The 22,289-nt window shown below is 41.3% G+C and overlaps 1 protein-coding gene across 3 annotated transcripts in view; it reads right to left on the bottom strand.

The window, feature by feature from the left end:
- Positions 1 to 22,289, bottom strand: part of PHF11 (PHD finger protein 11) — a 32,215-nt gene that overhangs the window by 5,744 nt on the left and 4,182 nt on the right. For all 3 annotated transcript variants that reach the window (XM_040266965.1, XM_040266964.1, XM_040266966.1), the window contains exons 2-7: positions 19,545 to 19,666; positions 10,153 to 10,260; positions 5,464 to 5,597; positions 2,554 to 2,588; positions 2,286 to 2,357; positions 711 to 754 (exon numbers count right to left, since the gene is read on the bottom strand). In XM_040266965.1, the coding sequence (XP_040122899.1) occupies positions 711 to 754; positions 2,286 to 2,357; positions 2,554 to 2,588; positions 5,464 to 5,597; positions 10,153 to 10,260; positions 19,545 to 19,666 (515 nt within the window). The remainder of the gene's footprint in view (positions 1 to 710; positions 755 to 2,285; positions 2,358 to 2,553; positions 2,589 to 5,463; positions 5,598 to 10,152; positions 10,261 to 19,544; positions 19,667 to 22,289) is intronic.

Raw genomic sequence — 22,289 nt, 5'->3', positions numbered from 1 at the left:
ACTGTACTACTGTAGTCTCTGTAGTACTGTGAAGTGCACAATAGAACCAGTGCCTGTAGAGGCTGCGCACAGGTGACTGTGCGCCAGACAAGTAAACCAGCTTATGTGACTGGACATGCATCTTTGAAAGGGTGCAACTTGAAGGTTCATATGTAGGGACTTACTGTATTGCATAAAGTGAGAAGTTTTATCAAATTCAGTGATATGCCTATGGTGAAAGTCATGTCTGTAGGTATAAACATCAAATGTATTTTTGTGTTGTCTAATAAAACCTTAAGAGGTGTAACAAACCCCTCTTGTATAAAGGGTGAAAGGCGAAGGCTGCTGGCTCATATTAATTTAGCTTATATGAGCTACTGCAAATCCCCAAAACATTTTCATATGCTTTACCCATAACAGGAATCAGAAAATTATGAGTCATGTATTAGGGCAAATATGGATCCTGTAGCTGGGAAATACTTGGCTAGGTAAGGATGTTCCACTGTACCACGTGGGCTCAGATCCTCACTGATTTGGTACCAGGGCACGTTTTACAGGAACCATGGGATGGTCACCTCCTGGAGGTTATGTGCTTGGACACCCAAGACACATCTGACTTCTCTTTGGTATTCATCTTATCATCTATCATTGTGTCACCCAAAATTCAGAATGGTTTAAAAAAAAGACTATATGGAGAAAATTATAGCTGTAATAAAATGAAGTCAAATTACCTGTACATGATGACGTTTACGTCTTCCTCTCTTTCTTTTCACTCCTGAAAGGTAGGGTGAAAAACACAAATTATGTAGACACTAGAATTCGTAAAGGAAAAGACTAATGCTTGACTGCATAAAGTGTACAAAGTCAAACTTGGATATGTCAGACTTAAGACTAAATGTCTGCAAAACAAACGACAAAAGGGCAAATTTTAAAATAGAAAAAGACCATATAAATCAATATGAAAAAGGCAGCTTAGGTAGAAAAATGGGCAAATGGGGAGCTCTGGAGAAGAGAGTTCATTAAACAGAAAAACAAATTAGGTCACAGGACAACAGATGTAACTGATCAAAAGTAAGGGAAATACACTCAATTTCACCCAAAGTAAAGATATGCAGAGGAAAACAGAAGTTTTCACTGGTCAGATTAAGATGAAGATGTTTAATATATAAAGTTTGCAAGGATTTGGGTCATTGTGTGTACTGCTGGTGTGGCCTCTAGAAGATAACTAGCCAACAGTTAACCCAGAGTTTCACTCTCCATACGCTTTGACCCAGCTATCTGCTTACAGGAAGTCGAATAGTATTGTTACATTCCTGCACAAGGATGATTCCAGAAGAATGTTAACTACAGTATTTAATGTGACAGAAAAAGCTGGAAACAAGTGGTTCAGCTATATAACTGAGTAAGATACACAGTGGAAGACTATGAAGCCTATTTTAAAAAATGAAGTAAGATCTACTCACAGCCACTGACAGGGAAGAATCTCTAAGATACACGAAGTGAAAAAAGCGAAGTACAGTATATGTATACACAGAACACTTTTGGAAGAATTAAAGAAAAAAAGATGGTTTCATCCAGGGAAAGGATTCATTACAAATGGTGTTACAATTTGCTTTTTGAAACACATTATGGTCATCTTTTCCTGTCAATAAACATTGATTGACAGCAGTATTTTTGAAAGGCTAATGGTTGAAGAATGAGGGTGACTCTTGGGTTTAAAGAGCATTGTTTAACACTACACAATGCAGCTGGCAGGGCAGGGAACTAAGCCTTCACCCAAGAGGGCTGACTCGCATGCAGACAGCATTCCAGCTAAGTGTTGGCAAGACTGCTGTCCCGGCAGTACACAAAGGCTACCTAACTCTAGGCAGCCAGGACCCAACTGGCCTCAGAACAGACATGCTAATCATGCATTCTTAGGAAAATTGCATTCAGGGAACATACAGCACTTTGTCAGTTTATCTACTGAAAATTGATACTCATTTTAGATGATGAATCGGAGAAGGCAATGGCACCCCACTCTAGTACTCCTGCCTGAAAAATCCCATGGATGGAGGAGCCTGGTAGGTTGCAGTCCATGGGGTCGCTAAGAGTCGGACACGACTCAGCGACTTCACTTTCACTTTTTACTTTCATGCATTGGAGAAGGAAATGGCAACCCACTCCAGTGTTCTTGCCTGGAGAATCCCAGGGACGGGGGAGCCTGGTGGGCTGCCATCTATGGGGTCGCACAGAGTCGGGCACGACTGAAGTGACTTAGCAGTAGCAGTTAGAAGACGAATAGTCATAAAACCCACAGCTTTTACCGTGTCTTGGTTTGGTCTGCTCACTGTAGTGAGAATGGAAGACACCAGACAAAGGCTTCATCAATGGTAGATCTAGTTACAAAGAGAAATTTAGTCCATTATATACTGCACACCACACAGGGACCAACAACTTAATTTTAAAAGTAGTTAACATTTTAACTCAAAAACTTGTATTTTAACTTACTGAGGCCAGTACATCAGATTATTCCATGTCTTACCTAAATGTTTACCTTTTTTAAACTCACAACACTGAATTTTAGATACTTACTATTTTGAGAGTCAGCATGTTGTTGGCACAACACTCTGAAAACATGAAATTTCAGAGAGTCAGATATTTTGATTTACACTTTTCAAGTATTATGCCTATTGCTTTGTAACTTAAAAGGGAACTAACCTGTTTTTCATGAGGGCTTAACCCTAAGTATTTAAAAACAAAATTGCTGGGCTTCCCTGGTGACTCAGTGGTAAAGAATCTGCCTGCCAATCCAGGAGACACGGGTTTGATTCCTGATCCAGGAAGATCCCACATGGCCTTGGAACAGCTAAGCTTGTGTGCGCCAGAACTACTAAGCCTGTGCTGTAGAGCCTGGGAGCCGCAGTTACTGGGCCCCTGTGCTCTGCAACGAGAGAAGCCATCACAATGAGAAGCCCCCACTCGCCACAACTGGAGAAACGCCCTTGCAGCGACGACGACGCAGCATGGCCAAAAATAAATAAAATTATTAAAAACAAAACTGCTGGGACCTCCCTGGGTGTCGAGTCGTTAGGACTCTGCGCTCCCAATGCAGGAGGTGATGGTTTGATCCTTGGTCAAGAAACTCAGATTCTGCATGCTACGCAGCACAGCCAAGAAAAAAACCCCAAACAAAACAAGCTCTTTGGGAAGGTAAGTAATAAAAGTGAAATAGAATATTACAACCCATGGGTTTCTCTGTAAATCAAATATAAAAAGAATATAAAATTAACATATTCATACATTTCCTGTCTAGTCTCAAGCAAGAAAATACCTATGGAACTTGTAAAATCAGGTATCAAATTATTTTATAAATTATTTTAAACTTCTTGGAATGTTAGGTTTGCCCATATTTTAGCATATATGACCCCTAAGCTTAAAGAGGATGTGGTGCCAAAGAGCAAAGTCTCTGGAGCCCTTTAGCCCAGCCCTGCTACTTGCCAAAAGTGTGGTCTGGGTACAAATTACTGTCCCTCAGGGCCTCAGTCTCCTCATAATAGTATGGGAATAACAGTATCTACCTTACTGGGCTATTATATGAGTTTTAAATGAATTAACCTTTGCAAAGTACTTTGAAGTATTCCTGGCATAAAGTAAAAGGTTAATAAAGTAATAGTGTTGGAAGATTTTGATAAAATTGGGGGGGGGAGTCTACCCTCCATATGGAATTTTTAAATATCATTTAGGAATGTAATAGATCTTATAAAAATCGTATTAAAAGTAACCCTCTGGGAGGGATAAATTAGGAGTTTGGGATTAGCATATATATACTACTATATATAAAACAGATAATCAGCAAGGACCTACGGTATAACACAGGGAACTCTGCTTAGTATTATGTAACAACCTGTAGGGGGAAAGAATCTGAGAAAGTCTGAGCTGACTCACTTCGCTGTACACCTGGAACTAACACACCACTGTAAATCAACTGTATCCAATGATAAAAGAATAATCCTCTCAGCACTGATCCTATTATTCAGACACCATGACTGAAAAAAATGTACATATTTCACTGAACTTAAAAATGTCCAGGACTTCCTTGGTGGTCCAGTGATACAGAATTCACCTGCCAATGCAGGTAACACATGTTCGATCCCTGGTCTCAGAAGAGTCCGCAGGCTGAGGGGCAACTAAGCTTGTGCACCACAACTACTGGGCCTGTGCTCTAGAGCCCGCGTAGCCGGGGCCCGAGCTCTGCAACAAGAGGCCACCGCAAAGAGAAGCCCTCTCAGCAACTCGAGAGTGGCACCCCCATCGTCACAACTAGAGAAAGCCTGTGCGCAGCCACGAAGACCCAGTACAGCGAAAATAAAGAAAATGTCTGGTTCGATCAGAATCTGTTCACATGCCCCAAAGAAGTGACAAGTGTCTGCCTGGCTTGTCCACGCTAGACCATCAGTCTCTGTTTTATTCCATCTCATAACATTAAAAAGGTCAAAACCGTTAAGACCATTATATAATTTTCTTCACCTTTATGTAACATACTCTAGACCGCATCTATGTATGAAAGAGTTCACTTAAAATGACCTGAATCAATTAACAACTGGCTTACTGATTTCCTCTAACTAAATTGTATAATGACTCAACTGACATCTTTCATCAGAAGGAAGATCACGTTTCTCCGGGTAAAACAAATACACTTGTAGTAGACTTGAAATACGCCTCACTGTGTAAAAATTAACATGGTAGAATTGTTTACAGACAAGGAGCAGGGTTTCAAAGCCAAAACAAGTTTTTCTTCAAGGACTTGATGTCTGATAACTCTACTTGCTGCCTAGTTTATCATTTTCAGAGGCTGTTTATAGTGAAGAGGGTGGTGACATTAGTGGGAAAATGCATCCATTTGGAGACAAGATTGGCATAGCGGGGACCTGTGACTAAGAAGGCTCCCTTCCTGTTTGCAGACAAGAGCGAGTGAGAACTGGTTCCCAGCCTCGTGGCCACCTGTTAGGTCACTGGTGCCCCTAAGACAAGCGGCACTTTCTATCAGGAAAGACTCGATGCAGGAATAGCAAACTCCAGACAGAGCCAGCCTTGCTTCTTTCCTTCCTGTGACTATTGCTGTTGCTGTTTAGTCGCTAAGTCGTGTTCAACTCTTTGTGACCCCATGGACTGTAGCCTGCCAGGCCCTCTTGTCCGTGGGATTCTTTCTCCAGGCAAGAATACTGGTGTGGTTGCCATGCCCTCCTTCAGAGGATCTTTCTGACCCAGAGACTGAACCCACATTCATACACTGGCAGGTGGGTTCTTTACCACTGAGCCACCTGGGAAGCCAGGGATGGTCTTTTGAAGTCAGGTTCCTAACTGGGCATCTCCCAAACCACATTCCTACTTGGAAACAATTTGTATAAAACTAGCTTTAAAAAATCTTCTCTTAATCTAACCATTCCATATTCCAATCCACCCCTCCCCCAAATGTGGCTTTAAAACAGTTTTATTAAATACTTATAAATTCCTGTATGTCCATCAACTTGCAGAACTGCATGGTCATTCTTGGCACAGAAAAAGTGGTAATTCTTGAAACAGGATTTTAAGTCACATCCCACGGTGGCTCCTTTTTTCCCACAAAACGTGCATTTCTACAGAAGAGGAGATATACTGAGTAAACATCTGCTTTTTCAGTTTTTTATAAAAATTAAAAGGCAAGAGGTCATCAAGTGCTATTTTTTAAGCTGGCTGCCTTCATGTCCTCAGTTACAAACACTGGGTCCTGACATGTGGCTGCTTGTTTTGGAATCTCAGCACAACTTCAGCTAACTGGAATGTTTTGTAATGATCTGATTAAAAGCAGAAAACTCCTGTCCCCTCTCTTTAACAGCTTTCTAAAAAGCAGGGCTGGCAACACTGCCTGGCTCTAGGCAAGAGGTTCTGCACGTGACACTGAGCCTGTGGCCAAGGGCAGCTCCAGGGGGTGCCCTAACAGCTGTGCGATCTCGAGCAGGCCCCTTCCCCTCTCCTAGACCTGCATTCTTCCCTGGGGATAACAGCGCGTGTCTTATAGACGCTTGACTGAGGAGACATGAGAGAGAGGAAGGGAAACCTCTTTGGCATCTATGCAGAAAGGCCAAAAACGTAAAAAAAAAAAAACATAAAAAAGCTTCTGAAGAGTAAGTTTTTCCCTTACTTCAATTAATTTGATCTCTTGCCTCTGTATTAGTCTGTTGGCCTGATAGGAGGCTGGGGTAGAGGTGGCTAGAAGGACAGAAACCTAACCGTTTGTGGGAATCCGAGCCATGACCAAGGCTGGTTTATATCACACTCTGGCTGCACGAAGTACAAGCTCAAGGTAACCACCTAGCAAAACAGGAGAAAGCTCACACAGTATCCCAAGAGCAGCACAAACAACTCTCTAAATAAACAAAATGCAAATATGGGAGAGCAATTAGATTGTGCGGAAGGCAGGTTGTGAAGTCAGAGTACAAAGAAGGACCATTTAACGTTGGGGGGGCATCTAACTAGATGCATAGAAAAGAAGTAAGAAGATCCCTACCTCACAATATATTTCTCAATAAATTTCATGTGGAATAAGGCTTTATATAAAAAAATAGGTTATTTTTAAAAACCTACTGAAATCTGGAAAATATGAGAAAGAAGAAAAAAGTATAGTACTGAGGTTAGGAAGGCTGTCTAAGCAAGGTAGGAAACTCAGAAGCCACAAAGAAAAGACTGATCTGACTACATAAGAGAATGTAAGCACCACCTTTAAGGGGATAAGATACCATAAAAAAGAAGAAAGGAGGACTGTTTGCTGCCTAGCTGATAACGGGTTAAGAATCTACTAACCCACAGAAAAACAGGAAGAGGCAAATCACACCAGAAATACAGTCAGCTAATAAACATCAAATTAGAAGACGCTTGCTCCTTGGAAGGAAAGCTATGACAAACCTAGACAGCATATTAAAAAGCAGAGACATCACTTTGCCGACAAAGGTCCACATAGTCAAAACCATGGTTTTTTCCAGTAGTCATGTACAGGTGTGGCAGTTGGACCAAAAAGAAGGCTGAGTGCTGAAGAACTGATGATTTTGAATTGTGGTACTGGAGAAGATTCTTGAGAGTCCCTGGGACAGCAAAGAGATCAAACCAGTCAATCCTAAAGGAAATCAACCCTGAATATTCATTGGAAGGACTGATGCTAAAGCTGAAACTCCAATACTTTGGCCACCGGATGTTAAGAGCTGACTTATTGGAAAAGACCCTGATGCTGGGAAAGATAGAGAGCAGGAGGAGAAGGGGACGACAGAGGATGTGGTGGTTGGATGGCATCATCAACTTAATGGACATGAATCTGAGCAAACTCTAGGAAGATGGTGGAGGACAGAGGAGCCTGGTGTGCAGTTCATGGGGTCACAGAGTCAGACATGTCTTAGCAACTGAACAACAATAAACACTGACTCACTGAAAGTCCACAGAGTAGCTGCTAACCTGGCAGGCTCTCTTCTAGGACGGGAAACCGGAATGGATAAGGTACCTGCCATTATGAAGTAAACTCTGTGGTGGAGACAATGATCAAATAAAGCCAACTTTAAAACAATGACATATGCTTTGTAGAAAATTAAGGCCACGTGATAGAGTGTCTCTGGTTCCCTACTTCAAATTGGGTGGCCAGTGATACACAAGGCCTCCCTAAGGGGGTGACATTATAAGGGCTCCTAGTCTACATCAAAGCAGAGGTAAGGACATTGTCAGCAGAAGGCCTTGTGTTCTTGTGATAGGAATGAGCTTCCATACTGGCCAGCTTACAAGAGGGACGGGTAGTGTTGCTAGAACAGAGGGGAGGCAAGGGGGAGAGTGTGAACTAAGATCCAGGGGGTAATTGAGGGCTTGGACATATGGGCCTTATGAACCACAGTGATGAGCTGTGGTTTTATCTTCATGCAAGGGGAGCATAAACGGATGCATAAAGACACTGTTCTGGCAGCTGTATGGAGGATGGGCTGGGAGGGAGAAAGCGGGATGGGTATCCACAGTGTTCAGCAACCGGCCGAGAGAGCAGGGTCAGACCCCACCCTGGTGGATGGGTGGTGGTGAGAGAGAAGAGGAGGGCGCAAGGTCCAGAGGGTGACGCTGATGGGCTTGATGCTGGGCTGGGGCTGCGGACCAGACGATGGTGGACAAGCGACGTGCTGTTTGCAGAGGAGAAGCGGACAGGTGTGGATGGACCACGTGCAGGAATGTGCAGGGGGTGGAACTATTTGTTTCTGGGCCAGTTTAACGGGAGATGCAATTAGACATCCAGGTAAGTATGTCAGGCTGGTCTTCAGGGCTGGAGATAAACGAGTCCAGGGATAAGAGTGGTCCTGAAGCCACGGCAACTGGATGAGGTCATGGAGGAAGGATGTTCAGACTGATGAAGGAGCCCAGGCCAGGGCCTTGGGCACTCCAAACCACAGAGGGTGAGCAGAGGAGGAAAAACAGCCCAGGCACCTGGGAAGAAGCAGCCCGAAAGGTAAGACATCCCAGCAGAGTGTGCCCGGATGTGAGAAGAAGAAAGTGTTGCAAGATGCAGGGCAGGGACCAGTGTGTGAGGGTCCTGCCGGAAGGTCACCTAAGTCAGACAAGTAACCCTGTAACTGACCAGCTTTTGGCGTTATGAGGGAGGATTTTTTTTAAAAAAAGATGACATGATCAGTTGATCATGTTTATATGCTGACGGGAATAATCAAGTAGAAAGAGGGGACACTGATATGAAGGGGCAGGGGAGGAAAATGCAAGGAGGGGAAATGGTCAACCTCTCCAGGGGCCAGGGAAGCACAACGTAGAACTTGGTGAGACTGGCAAAAGTCAACAAGGTCTGTGACACTCATTTTTGTCTAGGACTGGGAGAAGCGCTCTTTCATCCACTAAGAACAGACGTATAAAGTGGTACAGTCTTCCTGGGGGTCATTTTGTCAGCACGTTTCAAAGATTTTAAAGGGAATTCTCTCTGACTCGGCGGTTTCTAGGACTGTGCCGTACAGTACCCTTCACACCAGCACATAAGGGTAATGCACAAAGATGTTTACTACGGCTTTGTTGTTCCAGCGAAAACCAGTCAACTCACTATCTAAGGGCAAAGGAATGGCCTCACACCTTCTATTACATCTATGTAATTCTGTGAGGTCAGTAAAGAGAATGCCAGGGAGGGTCTTATGCTTGTGGTTCTATGAACACATCGCATCTTCTTTCTGGCCTTCCATAGCTTTTGCACACCCTGTCCTCTCTCTCTGGAATTCCCCGCCTTCATTTTCACCCCCACCCCCAGCGCGGAAGGCTTGCTGAGCCCCAGCTGTGCTGAGCTGCCTGCTCACTGAGCGCCCAGAGCAGGCACATCTCAAAGTGCATCAGGTGCTGCGGAAACTGCCCCCGTATATGCTGACATCGCACAAGGACTAAAGGAGTTTGCTCTGGATCACTAACCTGACTGTGGGTTGTGGTGGTGCTGGGCGTGTCAGTGCTTACGGTTGCTGTACTGCTGACTAAGCTGGGAGGGGTGCTGTCACTGGGGGAGTCTCCTGCAGCAGCCCCAGGAGGGTAACTATCCAGGGTGCTTCCTTCCCAAGGAGCTGACCCCAGCTCCAAGGGTAGATCCTGATTACATATGGTCGCCTCTAGCAACTGGTGCAGAAAGAGAAATATGGCCTAACTCAGCTTTCAGGAGGGCTCTTAGGCCATGCTTGGGGAAGAACTTTTTATAGACAGGAAGACGAAAACCTGATGCTTCAGCAGCTGCCTGTGGCCACCCTAGGATCACAAAAGGACCAGCTGATGCTGTGGACAGCAGGGTGGAAAGGATGATAGGCCCTTGATGATGTCATTGAGCCCCTGAATCAACCAACTCTGAAGCCAGTTTTTCCTCTGGCTAAGTGAGAAAATGAGCATTCTCTTTTTTTAAAGCCAGTGTCAGCTGGAGTTCCTTCTTTTAGCCAAAGCATTCTGACTCCTTATCTATTGATACTTTTTGCTGATGAAACACATTGTAGCTTATTTTAAAATGTTAATATATTCAATTGAATGTAAGTTTCCAATACAGATCCTACTTCTTTCAGCTCTCCAAGATACATCTGTATCCCTGCTTTATTAATCAAACAGACTTTCTTTTGAAGGCATCCCCAAGGGTCTGTTCATCTTTCTGAGAAAATCATTCATACTTACCAACTTCCTTCCTCTCTTGATTTCTTTCTTTACTGATTCCACATCAAAATTTCTATCACTATTAGATTGATCATGGTCCTCACATTCCACAAGTGCAGAGGAATACAGCTGTAGATTGGGAAAAGAAAAACAATCCAGATTATGTACAAAGAAATGTTGAGAGCTACAAGTCAGAAAATGGTACCAAAAAAGTGTTCATCAGGAATGGAAGCTGACAACCTTTTGGGGTGTGTGAGCAGACCTCAAGCCAGCCAGCTTTCCTCTGGGAAGAGTCCTGATCCCCGGGCATGTTTCACACTGCCTAACCCTGACCCTCAGTGGCTAACTGGACTTGGTCAAGGCCCAGATCCCAAGCTGGGCCAACCAAAGTTCCTATTCTAGGAAAGTTAAATAGGCTCTGAGGCGCATGGTCAGAGAAGAGAAAGTCAGTCTATTGAGAGAGGGAAAACAAAAAATGAGGGCCAGACAGGACATCCCAGGTTCCTAAGGGCTTCTCAGCTCCTGTTTCTTGGCCGCACCTCTGGACCTGCCTTCAGAAGCCACACAGTGGCCCTGCAACTCACTACGAAGCCTCGTGTATTCAGGTTGGCTCAAGTTTCTAAGAGCTTCTTGAGACCAAAAGAATCCAAACTACTTCCTAATGCAAGATCAACGTTACAGTATACTTAAATCATAAAGTGCATGAAAACCATAAGAAAAACATTCTGACCTGACAAGGCAAAGATTTCTAATAAAAGCAGAAACTATAAAAAAGTTGTCAAGTTGGTTGGGACTTCTCTGGTGGTCCAGCGGTTAAGAATCCGCCTTCCAATGCAGAGGACGTGAGAGGACAGGGATCGACCCTGGTCAGGGAACTAAGATACCGCATGCCGTGGAGCAACTAAGCCCGTGCTCCGCAAAAAAGGCTCCGTATGTTGCAACTAAGACTCAACACAGCCAAACAGATAAAGGGTTTTAGAAGTTATCAAGTTGGAGTTCATCAAAATTAAAAGTTTTTGCTCTTTGAAAGACATTGCTAAGAAGAAAGAAAGGCAAGCCAGAAATTGGGAGAAAATATTTGCAATTCATATACCTGACAAAAAACTTATATCTAGGATATAGGAAAAACTGTTGCCACTCAATAAGACAATACAATTAAAAATGGCCAAAAAATCTGGACAGACACTTCAGAGAAGAAGAGTTACAAATGATGAATAAGCACATGAAAAGATGCTCAAAATCGGTAACCCGCAGCCACAGCCACAATGAGATACCAATACACACTCACCAGATTGGTTAGAATGAAAAAGACTGAAAAATAACCAAGTGTCAGTGCAGGTATGGAGCAAATGAAATGCTTACACATTGTTGGTAGAAGTGTAAAATAATGCAGTCACTTTTAAAGTTAAACATACACTTACTTTATGACCCAGCATTCCTTTTCTAGGTATTCACCCAAGAAATAAAACCGTATGTCCACATTTAAAGAAGGCAAGAATATACAATGGAGAAAAGACAGTCTCTTCAATAAGCAGTGATGGGAAAATTGGATAGCAACATGTTAAAAAATGAAATTTGAACATCTTCTCATCATACACAAAAATAAATTCAAAATGGATTAAAGACCTAAGTGTAAGATGGGGCACCATAAAACTCCTAGAAGAAAACACGGGCAATATTCTTTTTCATCTCCAAATGCAAGGAAAATATAAACAAAAATAAACAAATGGGACCTAATTAAACTTAAAAGCTTTTGCATCAACAAACCATCAATAAGACAGAAAGACAACCTATTGAGTGGGAGAAAGTATTTGTATATGATAATGACCAGTAAGGAGTTAATATACAAACAGCTCATAAAACTGAACCCGTGGTGGATTCATGTCAATGTATGGCAAAACCAATACAGAATTGTAAAGTAAAATAAAAAATAAATAAAAATAAATAAATAAAAGTTCAAAAAAAGAAAAAACTATTATATATAGACTTAATAAACAACAAGGTCCCACTGTGTAGCACAAGGAACTGTAGTCAACATCATGTGATAAACCATAATGGAAAGAATGTTTGTGTGTGTGTGTGTGTGTATATATATATTTGTGTGTGTGTGTGTGTGTGTGTAACTGATTTACCTGGCTGTACAACAAAAATTAATACATTGAATAAAATAAATTAAAAATTGCTTTAAAAAAAAAATAAATAACCTGATTAAAAGATGGGCAGAAGATCTGAATGGATATTTTTCCAAAGAAGACCTGCAGATGCCCAAAAGGCACGTGAAAAGATGCTCAATATCACTGGTCATCAGAGAAGGGCAAATGAAAGCCTGAAAGAGAGGTCACCTCTCACCTGTCAGAACGGCTGTCATCAAGGAGACTGCACACAAACGGTGGTGACAATGTTGGGAAAAGGGAACCCTGTGCACGGATGGTGGGAATGTAAGTTGGTGCAGCTGCTATGGAAAACAATATGGAGGCTCCTCGAAAAAAACTGAAAATAGAACTATCATATGATCCAGTAATTCCACTCCTGGGTATGCATCCAAAGAAAATGAAAACACTAATTCAACAAGATGCATGTACCACCATGTTCATAACAGTATTATTTACAAGAGCCAAAGTATGGAAACAGACTACGTGTCCATCAACAGATGAACGGATAATAAAGAGGTGCGGTGTGTGACTCTTTGTGGCCCCATGGACTGTAGCCTGCCAGGCTTCTCTGTCCGTGGGATTCTCCAAGCAAGAATACTGGAGTGGGTAGCCACTTCAGAAGATCCCTTCTCCAGGGGATCTCCCAGATTCATGGATCAAACTCGAGTCTCTCACACTGCAGGCAGATTCTTTACCGTCTGAGCCACCAGGGGAGCTCCTATATATATACACACATATATGTATGTATGCATGTGTATATTTAGTAGGTATACACACACACACAGACACACACACAGACACACAATGGAATACTATTCAGCCATAAAAAAGAATGAAATTTTGCCATTTGCAACAACATGGATGGACATGGAGGGTGTTAACGCTTAGTGAAATAAGTCAGACAGATAGTACATGTCACCACTTATATGTAGAATCTAAAAAAACAAACCAGTGATATAACACACAAAAAGCATGTCTGCATGAAGACACATATTCAGATGTTCACAGCAGAGTTATCGTAAAATCCCCAGGTGGTGCTGGTGGTAAAGGACCCACCTGCTAATGAAGGAGACACAAGAGAAGCAGGTACCGTCCCTGGGCTGGTAAGATCCCCCGAGGAGGGCGTGGCGACCCACTCCAGTATTCTTGCCTGGAGAATCCCATGGACGGAGGAGCCTGGCGGGCTACAGGCCATAGGGTTGCAAAGAGACGGAAGCAACTGAGCACAGCATATAGCATAGCCCCACAATGGAAATAATATCTATGTCTATCAACAGACAAATGAATAAACAAATTACGATAGATCCATACAATGGAATACTATGCAGAAGTAAAAAGGAACAAAATACAGATATGAGAAACACCATGAAAGAATCTCCAAAGACTGTTACTGAGCAAAAGATGCCAGACACAAAGAATACATACTGCTTCCTTTCATACGAGATGGAAAGACAGGCTCAACCTAGAGGTGCTGGGGCTAGGGGGGAAGTGGTTACAAGGAGGCATGAGAGAACCTTCTGGGGTAATAGAAGTGTTCTACATCTTGAGCAGTTACATTGGCAAATACATGAATTAATACTCTCTGAACTGTACGTTTAAAATGAGTGCTTTTTAATGTAAATTATACCAACAAAGTTAACTAAAAATAGAAAATGAACATTAAGAGTATATTACGATAACCATCAGTCAAATAGTGTTATTCTCAAAATGGCTTAACAGCAGAAAATAAACAAGCACATATCTTATAGTAACAAAGGGAGAAAACTTGAGACATGAAAACCAAACATAACAGAATCTTCTGTTATAAAGCAAGTTATTAGGACACTTGAACCTGAAACCTGAGTGGTCTGAGGATCAGGTGATAGTCATATATTAACGCTAAATCCCTGATTTTGATGGTTACATTGTGATTATGTAAACATCCTTGTTTGTAGAAAAGGTGCACTAAGTGTTAAGGAAAGACATCATGTCTCAATTTCCAATGGTTCTGTCAATGAAAATAATCAATAAACAATCTATAATAAGAATGGATTTGAGCCAAATGAAGGCCTAGCCCGGAAGTCCATTTCCCAGATTACTCTAAGAAATTGCTCTGCAGAAGCACTGTTTCTAGTACAGTTTTATACCTTGTCAGAACAAGTCAGCGTTACATTTCTTCAAGATTATTTTTAAAAAAAGAAGAAGAAAAAGAACCAACCAGCACGTACGCAGTGAGTCAGTATGACCTTGGTACCTGGGAAGGGAGGTTTATCATCAAAGAAGGACCAGCGTTGGCATGCCAGGAAGAAAGACATTTAATCTTTATTTTTAACATGGGCATTCTTTACTTCTGGTCAATGTGCCCTTATCTCTAACAAATAAAGCAGATTACAATGTCTATTTGATAGGCCACAGAAAGACTATTTTAGTTAGCATAAAATTCAAGTTAACTCATGTATAAGCCAGAATGACTTTCCTTTATCTCAATATGTGAATATTTCTTTGATCAGTTCCAACAAAAAAGATTCTTTGTACTGTATGTGCTTTTGTACTGTATGTACTGTATGTGTATGTACTTTTCTATAAGTTTGAGATTTAAGAAAGTCAAAGTATGTATATAAAAAAGAAAGTATCTAGCATTGTGCATGGCCAGAGAAAGAGAGGGAAAGAACCCAGAAGATCATTACAATAGATGCAGAAAAAAGCACTTCATAATATTCAATGCTTTAACTTGTAGAAAACTAGAAATAAAACAGAACTATCTAATTTTAATAAATTGAGGGCATTAAAAATAAAAGTAAATACAAATTTAATGATAAAACCTAGAAGCATCCCAGTAATATAAGAACAATCAAGGCTCACTAAAATGCTTCTAATCACCAGTATAACACAATGTTCTAGAAAAATGTGGTAAAATAAGAAAATGAAATTAAGAGGCCCAAAAATTTATAGGAAAAAATAGATGAGGACTGTCCAAATGAAATATCCAAGTAACTGATTTTTAGATGCAAGAGTTTGGCAAGATTTTTGGATGAGTTTAAAAAAAAAATCAATAGTGTTTGTGTGTATCAATTATGCTGCTGTCTAGTTGCTAAGTCATGTCCGACTCTTTTGCAACCCTGTACACTATAGCCTCCTCTGTTCGTGGGATTCTCCAAGCAAGACTGTACTGGAGCGGGCTGTCATTTCCTCTCCAGAAGCTCTTTCTGACCCTCAGACTGAACCTGTATCTCCTGTATTGACACATGGATTCTTCACCTCTGAGCCGCCTGGGATGCCTGTAGACCGATAATAGTCCATTTAAAAAACGTTTTAACAAAAACAAAACAAAACCAAACACAGGAATAGACCTAACCCAAAGTTCTGACAAAAATTGTTGGACATTTTTGAAATTCATAAAAGACCTGGCTAATTGGAGAGACGCCCCTGTTAACGGAAAGACATATTGTGAGGGTGTCTATTTTTTCCCAAATTTATCTACAAATTCCATAGAATTCCAGTTAAAATTCCAATAGAAATTTCTGTGAAACCTGATAAGCCGATGTCAAATTCAAAGTGCAAAAAAAAAAAATAGCTAAGGCTTATTGTAAAATCATAGTAATTAAGAGCATTGTACCAGCTCAGGGATACATAAGTGACTAATGGAACAGAATGGACAGCCAGAAAGATATCTGTGCCCATATGACAATACTGTTAAGAGCAACAGGTAAGGATGAAGGTTCAAGAACTAGACATCTAGGTGAGAGTCCTGGCTCAGTCACTTACAACCCTGTGACCTTGGGCAAGTCACTTAATTTCTCTATGCCTCAGTTGTTCCACCTTTAGTTTGGGCGTAATTACAAAACCTCCGTCTTAGGGTAGTTGTAAGGATGAATAGTTAAACACAGGTAAGCTCCCACCCAGAGTATTACCTTACACACACTGGACACCAAATCATAGTAACAATAGTTACCATTATTATCACTACAAATCAGTAAGGAAAGGATAGTTTGTTTAATAACAGTGCAGGAAAGTGAAAGTGTTAGTTCCTCAGTTGTGTCTGACTCTTTGCAATCCCATGGACTGTAGCCCACCAGGCTCCTCTGTCCATGGGATTCTCCAGGGAAGAATACCGGAGTGGGTAGCCCTTTCCTTCTCCAGGGGACCTTTCCAACCCAGGGATCAAACCTGGGTCTTCCGCACTGCAGGCGAGATAGAGCTGAGAGAAATAGTTAATCACATGGAAAAAACAAAAAGAGGTGAGAGAGTCAATTCGTAGGTAGGCTGATAAGAAGTCTGGGTACTCAAGGAGGAGAGAGGGGTCTGAAGTTCCCAAAGAGAAGAAAAGGACAAATGTTTTTTTTCTACACTGCTTTGTCTTAGTCAATGTAACAATGAATCTTGCTCAAAGACATGTTTCTCCTTAACAAGAACCTTCTGACTAATCTTGTTGTCTTAAGATGTATGTTGTGGGAATGCATCTGGTAAGACCCTTTATTGTGACAAGGTACACAGCGCCCTTGCAAAGACCGGTGAGCGGGGTACTCGCCACCCCTCTTCTGATGTCTGTGTCAGAAGCTTTCTCTGTTCCTTTTTCACTTTAATAAAACTCTGCTACACGAAAGTTCTTGAGTGGCCAAGCCTGGCTCCTGGTCCCAAAGCTAAATCATCTTCAGATACCACGAATTCAACATTGTTCACCATAAGCTGTCAAAAGTAGATTCCTGCTTTGTATGGTGATCCAGATAAATTCAGTTGCATCAAAAATATCACTTCCCTTAATTATTTCAATCTTTCCTTTAGCTTTCTAATATGCTGTTGTTTAGTAGCTAAGTTGTATCTAACTCGTTTGTGACCCACAGACTGTAGCCCAACAGGCTCCTCAGTCCATGGGGTTTCCCAGGCAAGAATACTAGAGAGAGTTGCCATTTCCTTATCCAGAGGATCTTCTCAACTAGGGATCAAACCCACATCTCCTGCATTGACAGGTGGATTCTTTACCAGTGAGCCACCTGGGAAGCCCATAGCTTTCTAATTTACCTCAGTCCTAAATGAGCTGTTTCTAAATCCAAAGGCATTCTTATTATCAACAATAAACTGATTAGCATAATTTTTTTAAAAAAGCTAAATGAGAACAACACAATTTTTAAACTTTTTGGGAAATAGAAACTTAATATGGAAAAGAAATTCTTAGGGTGAAAATCCTACAAATTATAAAGGAAAATGATGAATGTTAATTACATTACAAGCTTCCATGCAACAGGAAGCACCATAAATAAAATCAAAAGCCAAATATATGATAATGCATTGAATGTATTTTTATGTAAATAAACATATATAAGTGAAATTAAGATCTCAAAAATAAAATGTAGTCTCTGAACAGAAGTCATAGAATCAACAAACAGAACGGCATACAGAAAGCAAAACAGAACCACACAGAAGAAGCACAGCAAAGGAGGTGCAAGCCCACTAAGTCATCCAGGAACTGCAAATACAAACAAGAGACTATCGCACACCCATCTGAAAGGAAAACATTAAATTTCATAGTATCACGACAGACACCAAACCATAGACCCGAGGAGGAACTGTGAAGAGAGAAAAGAAGAGCTACAGGTTGGGGGCAAATACATAAAATATATCTGTCAAAGGACTTCTATCCAAGATATAAAGAGCTCTTAAAACTTAACAACAATAACAAGCTAATTAAAAACTGGACAAAAGATCTGAACAGACAACACCAAAGAAGATATACAGATGGTAAATAAATACATGAAAAAATGTTCAAAATCTCATGTCATCAGATTAAAATACTGATTAAAATACAAACAACAAGAACTCTCACTCATTTCCGGTGGGAATGTAAAATGGTACAGCCACCGTGGAGGACAGTTTGGCAGTTTTCTACATAATTACACATACTTTTACCAGACCAAAATGAATAAATAAATAAATCACACAGAATTAAGTGTTGACGAAGAAGTCAGAACAGTGCAAGTCAAACTCGGCGCAATCCCTTTGGAGAGCAGTTTGGCACATTTCGTGAGGTGCAGAATGTACTCTTACTGAACCCAGCAGTTCTGCTTTTTGCTAAGTGCCCCCCAGATCAGAGGAAAGCTCCCATGAATTAGGAGACCTATCCAAGGATATTCATGGCAGCTGGTCAGGCACACAAAAAACTGGAAAACCCCAAATGATCATTCACTTTAACAGTGATTATGGGGACTTCTCTGGTCCAGTGACTAAGAATGTGCCTGCCAATGCAGGAGACTCGGGCTCGATCCCTGATCTGGGAAGATCCCACATGTCTTGCAACTAAGCCTGTGCACCATAACTGCTGAGCCTGCGCTCTCCGGAGCCTCTGCTCTGCAACAAGAGAAGCCCCAACACTGAGCAGCCCACGCACTGCCAACTAGAGTAGCCCCTGCCTGCTGCAACTGGAGAAAGCCCAGGCGCAGCAACAAAGACCCAGCACAGTCAAAAGATAAACAAACACTAAAGAAAGAAAAACAAAATCATTTAAAAAAGATAGTAATTATAGTCATAAAATGGAATACTGTAACATTTAAAGAGTTAAAGATTAGAGCGCCTATCAACATGGATAAGTCTCAATAATCCACAGAATTTGATAGAAATTCTGTAAAGTCCAAGAACATGTAAAACAATATCATATTATTGTTTAGAAATAATTAAATATGTGGTGGAAGCATAAAATTAAAAAGACAAGATAATAATAAGTACCAAATTTGTGCTGGTGAAGGAATGCCACTAATGGGACAGAGAAGGGAGAGTCCTTAACTATCTACGTTGTTTTTCCTTAAAAAAAAAAAAAAAGCTGAAGTGAGTATCATATAGTATCATTTTATAAATCTGGGGTAGACATTTTATAAATGTCTATGGGTATCTGTTATATTTGAAATATTTAATTAAAATATCTTTAAAGAAGCTTCTTCACCATAATTCCTTATGTTTGATCAGTTATAAATAAAACCAAAAGTAATCAAAAAGTATTACTATCTGACACTTTTTTAATTTTTATTTTTACTTTATTTTACTTTACAATACTGTATTGGTTTTGGCATACATTGACATAAGGGGGGTTCATGTTTGGGAGCTCATGTACACCCATGGCGGATTCATGTCAATGTATCTGACACTTTAAAAAGAGAAAAATATGCTCCCCAAATCCCCACTTCAAAGCCCAAACCATGGGCAGCCAATGTGTTGTTCTTTGTTGTATTCAAAGTACATTTATCTATTTCGGGATGTCCTTCCCTGAAAGGACTCATGTGTGTTCAAACTTACCAAACAGTTTTCATGAGCAGCTATATTCTCTGACTGTGCAAAGTACAGGACACTACACTCGAGGTCTTTGGGGCAGAGCGCGCATATCCTTTTTTGCAACCTTTCTGCAACCTGGAAGACACCTACAAAGTAACATCCCTCATGAGAAATGGAAAAGTGGAATTTCTTAGTCTGTAATTCCTCCACCCATCTTAAAGGAGAGGGCCGGGCACTTGTTTTTAGAAGAGTCTCTCAGCTCCCAGGGAGAAAAAATTTGGGACCCAAGTAGAAAAGCACCTTTGCAATTTTTTAAATTTTACTTTTGCATTTTTTAATGGATTAATAAAAAAGAAAATGTTTTATTTAAAATGTCCAGGGACTTTCTAAAACAAAACAAAAAAAATAAATAAAAGATTGAAACATGAGGAACAGTGGGGTTCCCAGATGGTGCCAGTGGTAAAGAACCCGCCTGCCAATGCAGGAGGCATTAGAGACACGGTCTGACCCCTGGATCGGAGAGACTCCCATGGAGGAGGGAATGACAGCCCACTACAGTCTTCCTGCCTGGAGAATCCCATAGACAGAGGAGCCTGGTGAGCTAAGAGTCCACAGGGGCAGAGTCAGACACGACTGAAGAGCCTGAGCACACACAGGAGGAAACCCTCTGCCTAACAAGCACAAGTAGGAATTTAAATACAAAGTTCTCACATCACTTCCCTGCCCACAGGAAGCTCTCAATTATAATCACTGACATTATAAATCAATTGTATTCAATAAATAACGCTTTGATTAACTACCTATAAAAAAGAATTTAGATCCTTATACTATATTCAAAAATAAATCTGGGGTGAATTAAAGAGGTAAATGAACAATGTACTTTAATGTGATGTAATCTAGCATTATAATAAATTAGGAGAGAAAGATACATGATAGGAAGCAGTTCTTGGTTTTTTTTTAAAGAGAAGAATGAAGAAAGGAAAGAAACAGAGAAGGAGAGCTAGGAAGAACAGGGAAGAGACAGAGATGGAGAAAAAAGCCAGCTGTTCCCAACATCCCACTTGGACGCACCAGGGGGAGACAACCTTTACTCTCTAATCTATTAGTTTGCTGTTAGTTTGGCCACAAGCATCCATGTAATATTTCTTTGCCCTTTCCAATGCTCATCCTCTTTATTCATCTGGTTTTCCATAGCAGAAATCACTTTCAATTTTACCTTCAAATTTTAGTTCCGAAACAAAACTTCATTTAACAGTGAAAGGGTTTAATTTAGATGAGGTTAAACTGCTTAAGCGCTTATAAGTCTTTTTGGTTACTCCAAAGTGTAAGATCTCTCAGCACCTCTCTTAAATTAGATTTTGCATCTCACACTGTCTGAAGACCTCACTTTGGAGCTAGCATTTGTTTCACGTTCAGATGAGTTTCTTCTTTAATTACCATTTGTTTCCTGGATTGGAGTCCTGCTTAGTGGGGCTACAAATGAGTGATCCTCCTGCTCCTATCAACCAAGAAAACAGGAGTGGAGGAGACTGAGAGAAAATGCCTCAGATGAAGTGGAACCAGCGAACTGCTGCTTTTCATTCCTCTCAAACTACCACCGAGTTGGGAGCGCCTCTTTGTACAAGAGTCACTGTGTTGAGGGCTCTTGACCAGTGCTATCTGTAGAAACATCATGTGAACCACAGGTGCAGATGAAGAATTTCTAGAAGCCTCATTTTAAAAAGCAAAGGAGGGACTTCCCTGGTGGTCCAGTGGTTAACACCCTGCTCTCCATGCAGGGGGCACAGGTTTGATCCCATTGGGGATCTAAGATTCCACATGCTGCATGGCAGGTCCCCCTCAAAAGGAAGTTGGTGAAATTAATTTTAACAGGCTTTATTCCATCAAATATATCCAAAATACTACCCTTTCAACGTTTAATCAATAAAACAACTAATTCATCCTTTGTACTGAGTTTTGAAGTCCAGTGTGTTTAGTGGTTACTGCATGTCTCAACTGGACAGTCCACATTTTCAATGCTCCAGAGGCATAGGCAGACGGTGGCTACCATATGGAAGATATGGTACAGATGGAAGAAGGTGCAGCAGAGGATAGAAAAGAAACATGAGACAGAACTGTTGCCTGCAAGAAGCTTACAAGGTAATCAAGGAGATGAAGTAGCAACTAGGAAAGTAAAATAACAGAATACATGGCACAGAGTACTGTAGCTGCTGAGTAGGAAATAAAATACATGCTATGGTCAGAGGAGGAAGCGCTCCCGGTGGGATGGGGTGCTGTCAAGGAGCCGGTACAACCTGGAGATGGAAAGGGGAGTCAAGGTGGGAGGGACGTCGCAGACAGAAGCACAGATGGGGGAAGAGGCCAAGAGGTCTGACTGGGAGACAGCTCATCAGCGGGACTGAAGAGGAGACTTCATGCAAAGGAAGCGGGAAAAGAATCTGAGGAACAGATGGTGAAAGGCTGCCAGGAAGGATTTTTGAGGAGGGGAATAACACGATGAAAGAGTTGTTTTAAGCTCCATTTCAGTACAAGGAGAGAAATACGGTGCACCTGGACAGAAGGCTGGATGTCATAATGCTGTCTGTTCTAGCTCAAATAAGGGCAAACGAAAACAAGCTGCCCGCCATCAAGCCATCAGCCATGGCAGCAATCCCCAGCCCCTAAAAATCCATCAGGCCACCAGCCACGGCAGCAATCCCCAGCCCCTAAAAATCCATCAGGCCACCAGCCACGGCAGCAATCCCCAGCCTCTAAAAATCCATCAGGCCA

The sequence above is a fragment of the Oryx dammah genome, unplaced genomic scaffold (assembly GCF_014754425.2).
Source record: "Oryx dammah isolate SB20612 unplaced genomic scaffold, SCBI_Odam_1.1 HiC_scaffold_24, whole genome shotgun sequence".
NCBI classification, from domain to species: Eukaryota; Metazoa; Chordata; class Mammalia; order Artiodactyla; family Bovidae; genus Oryx; species Oryx dammah.
This window is presented reverse-complemented; position numbering and strand designations above follow the sequence as displayed.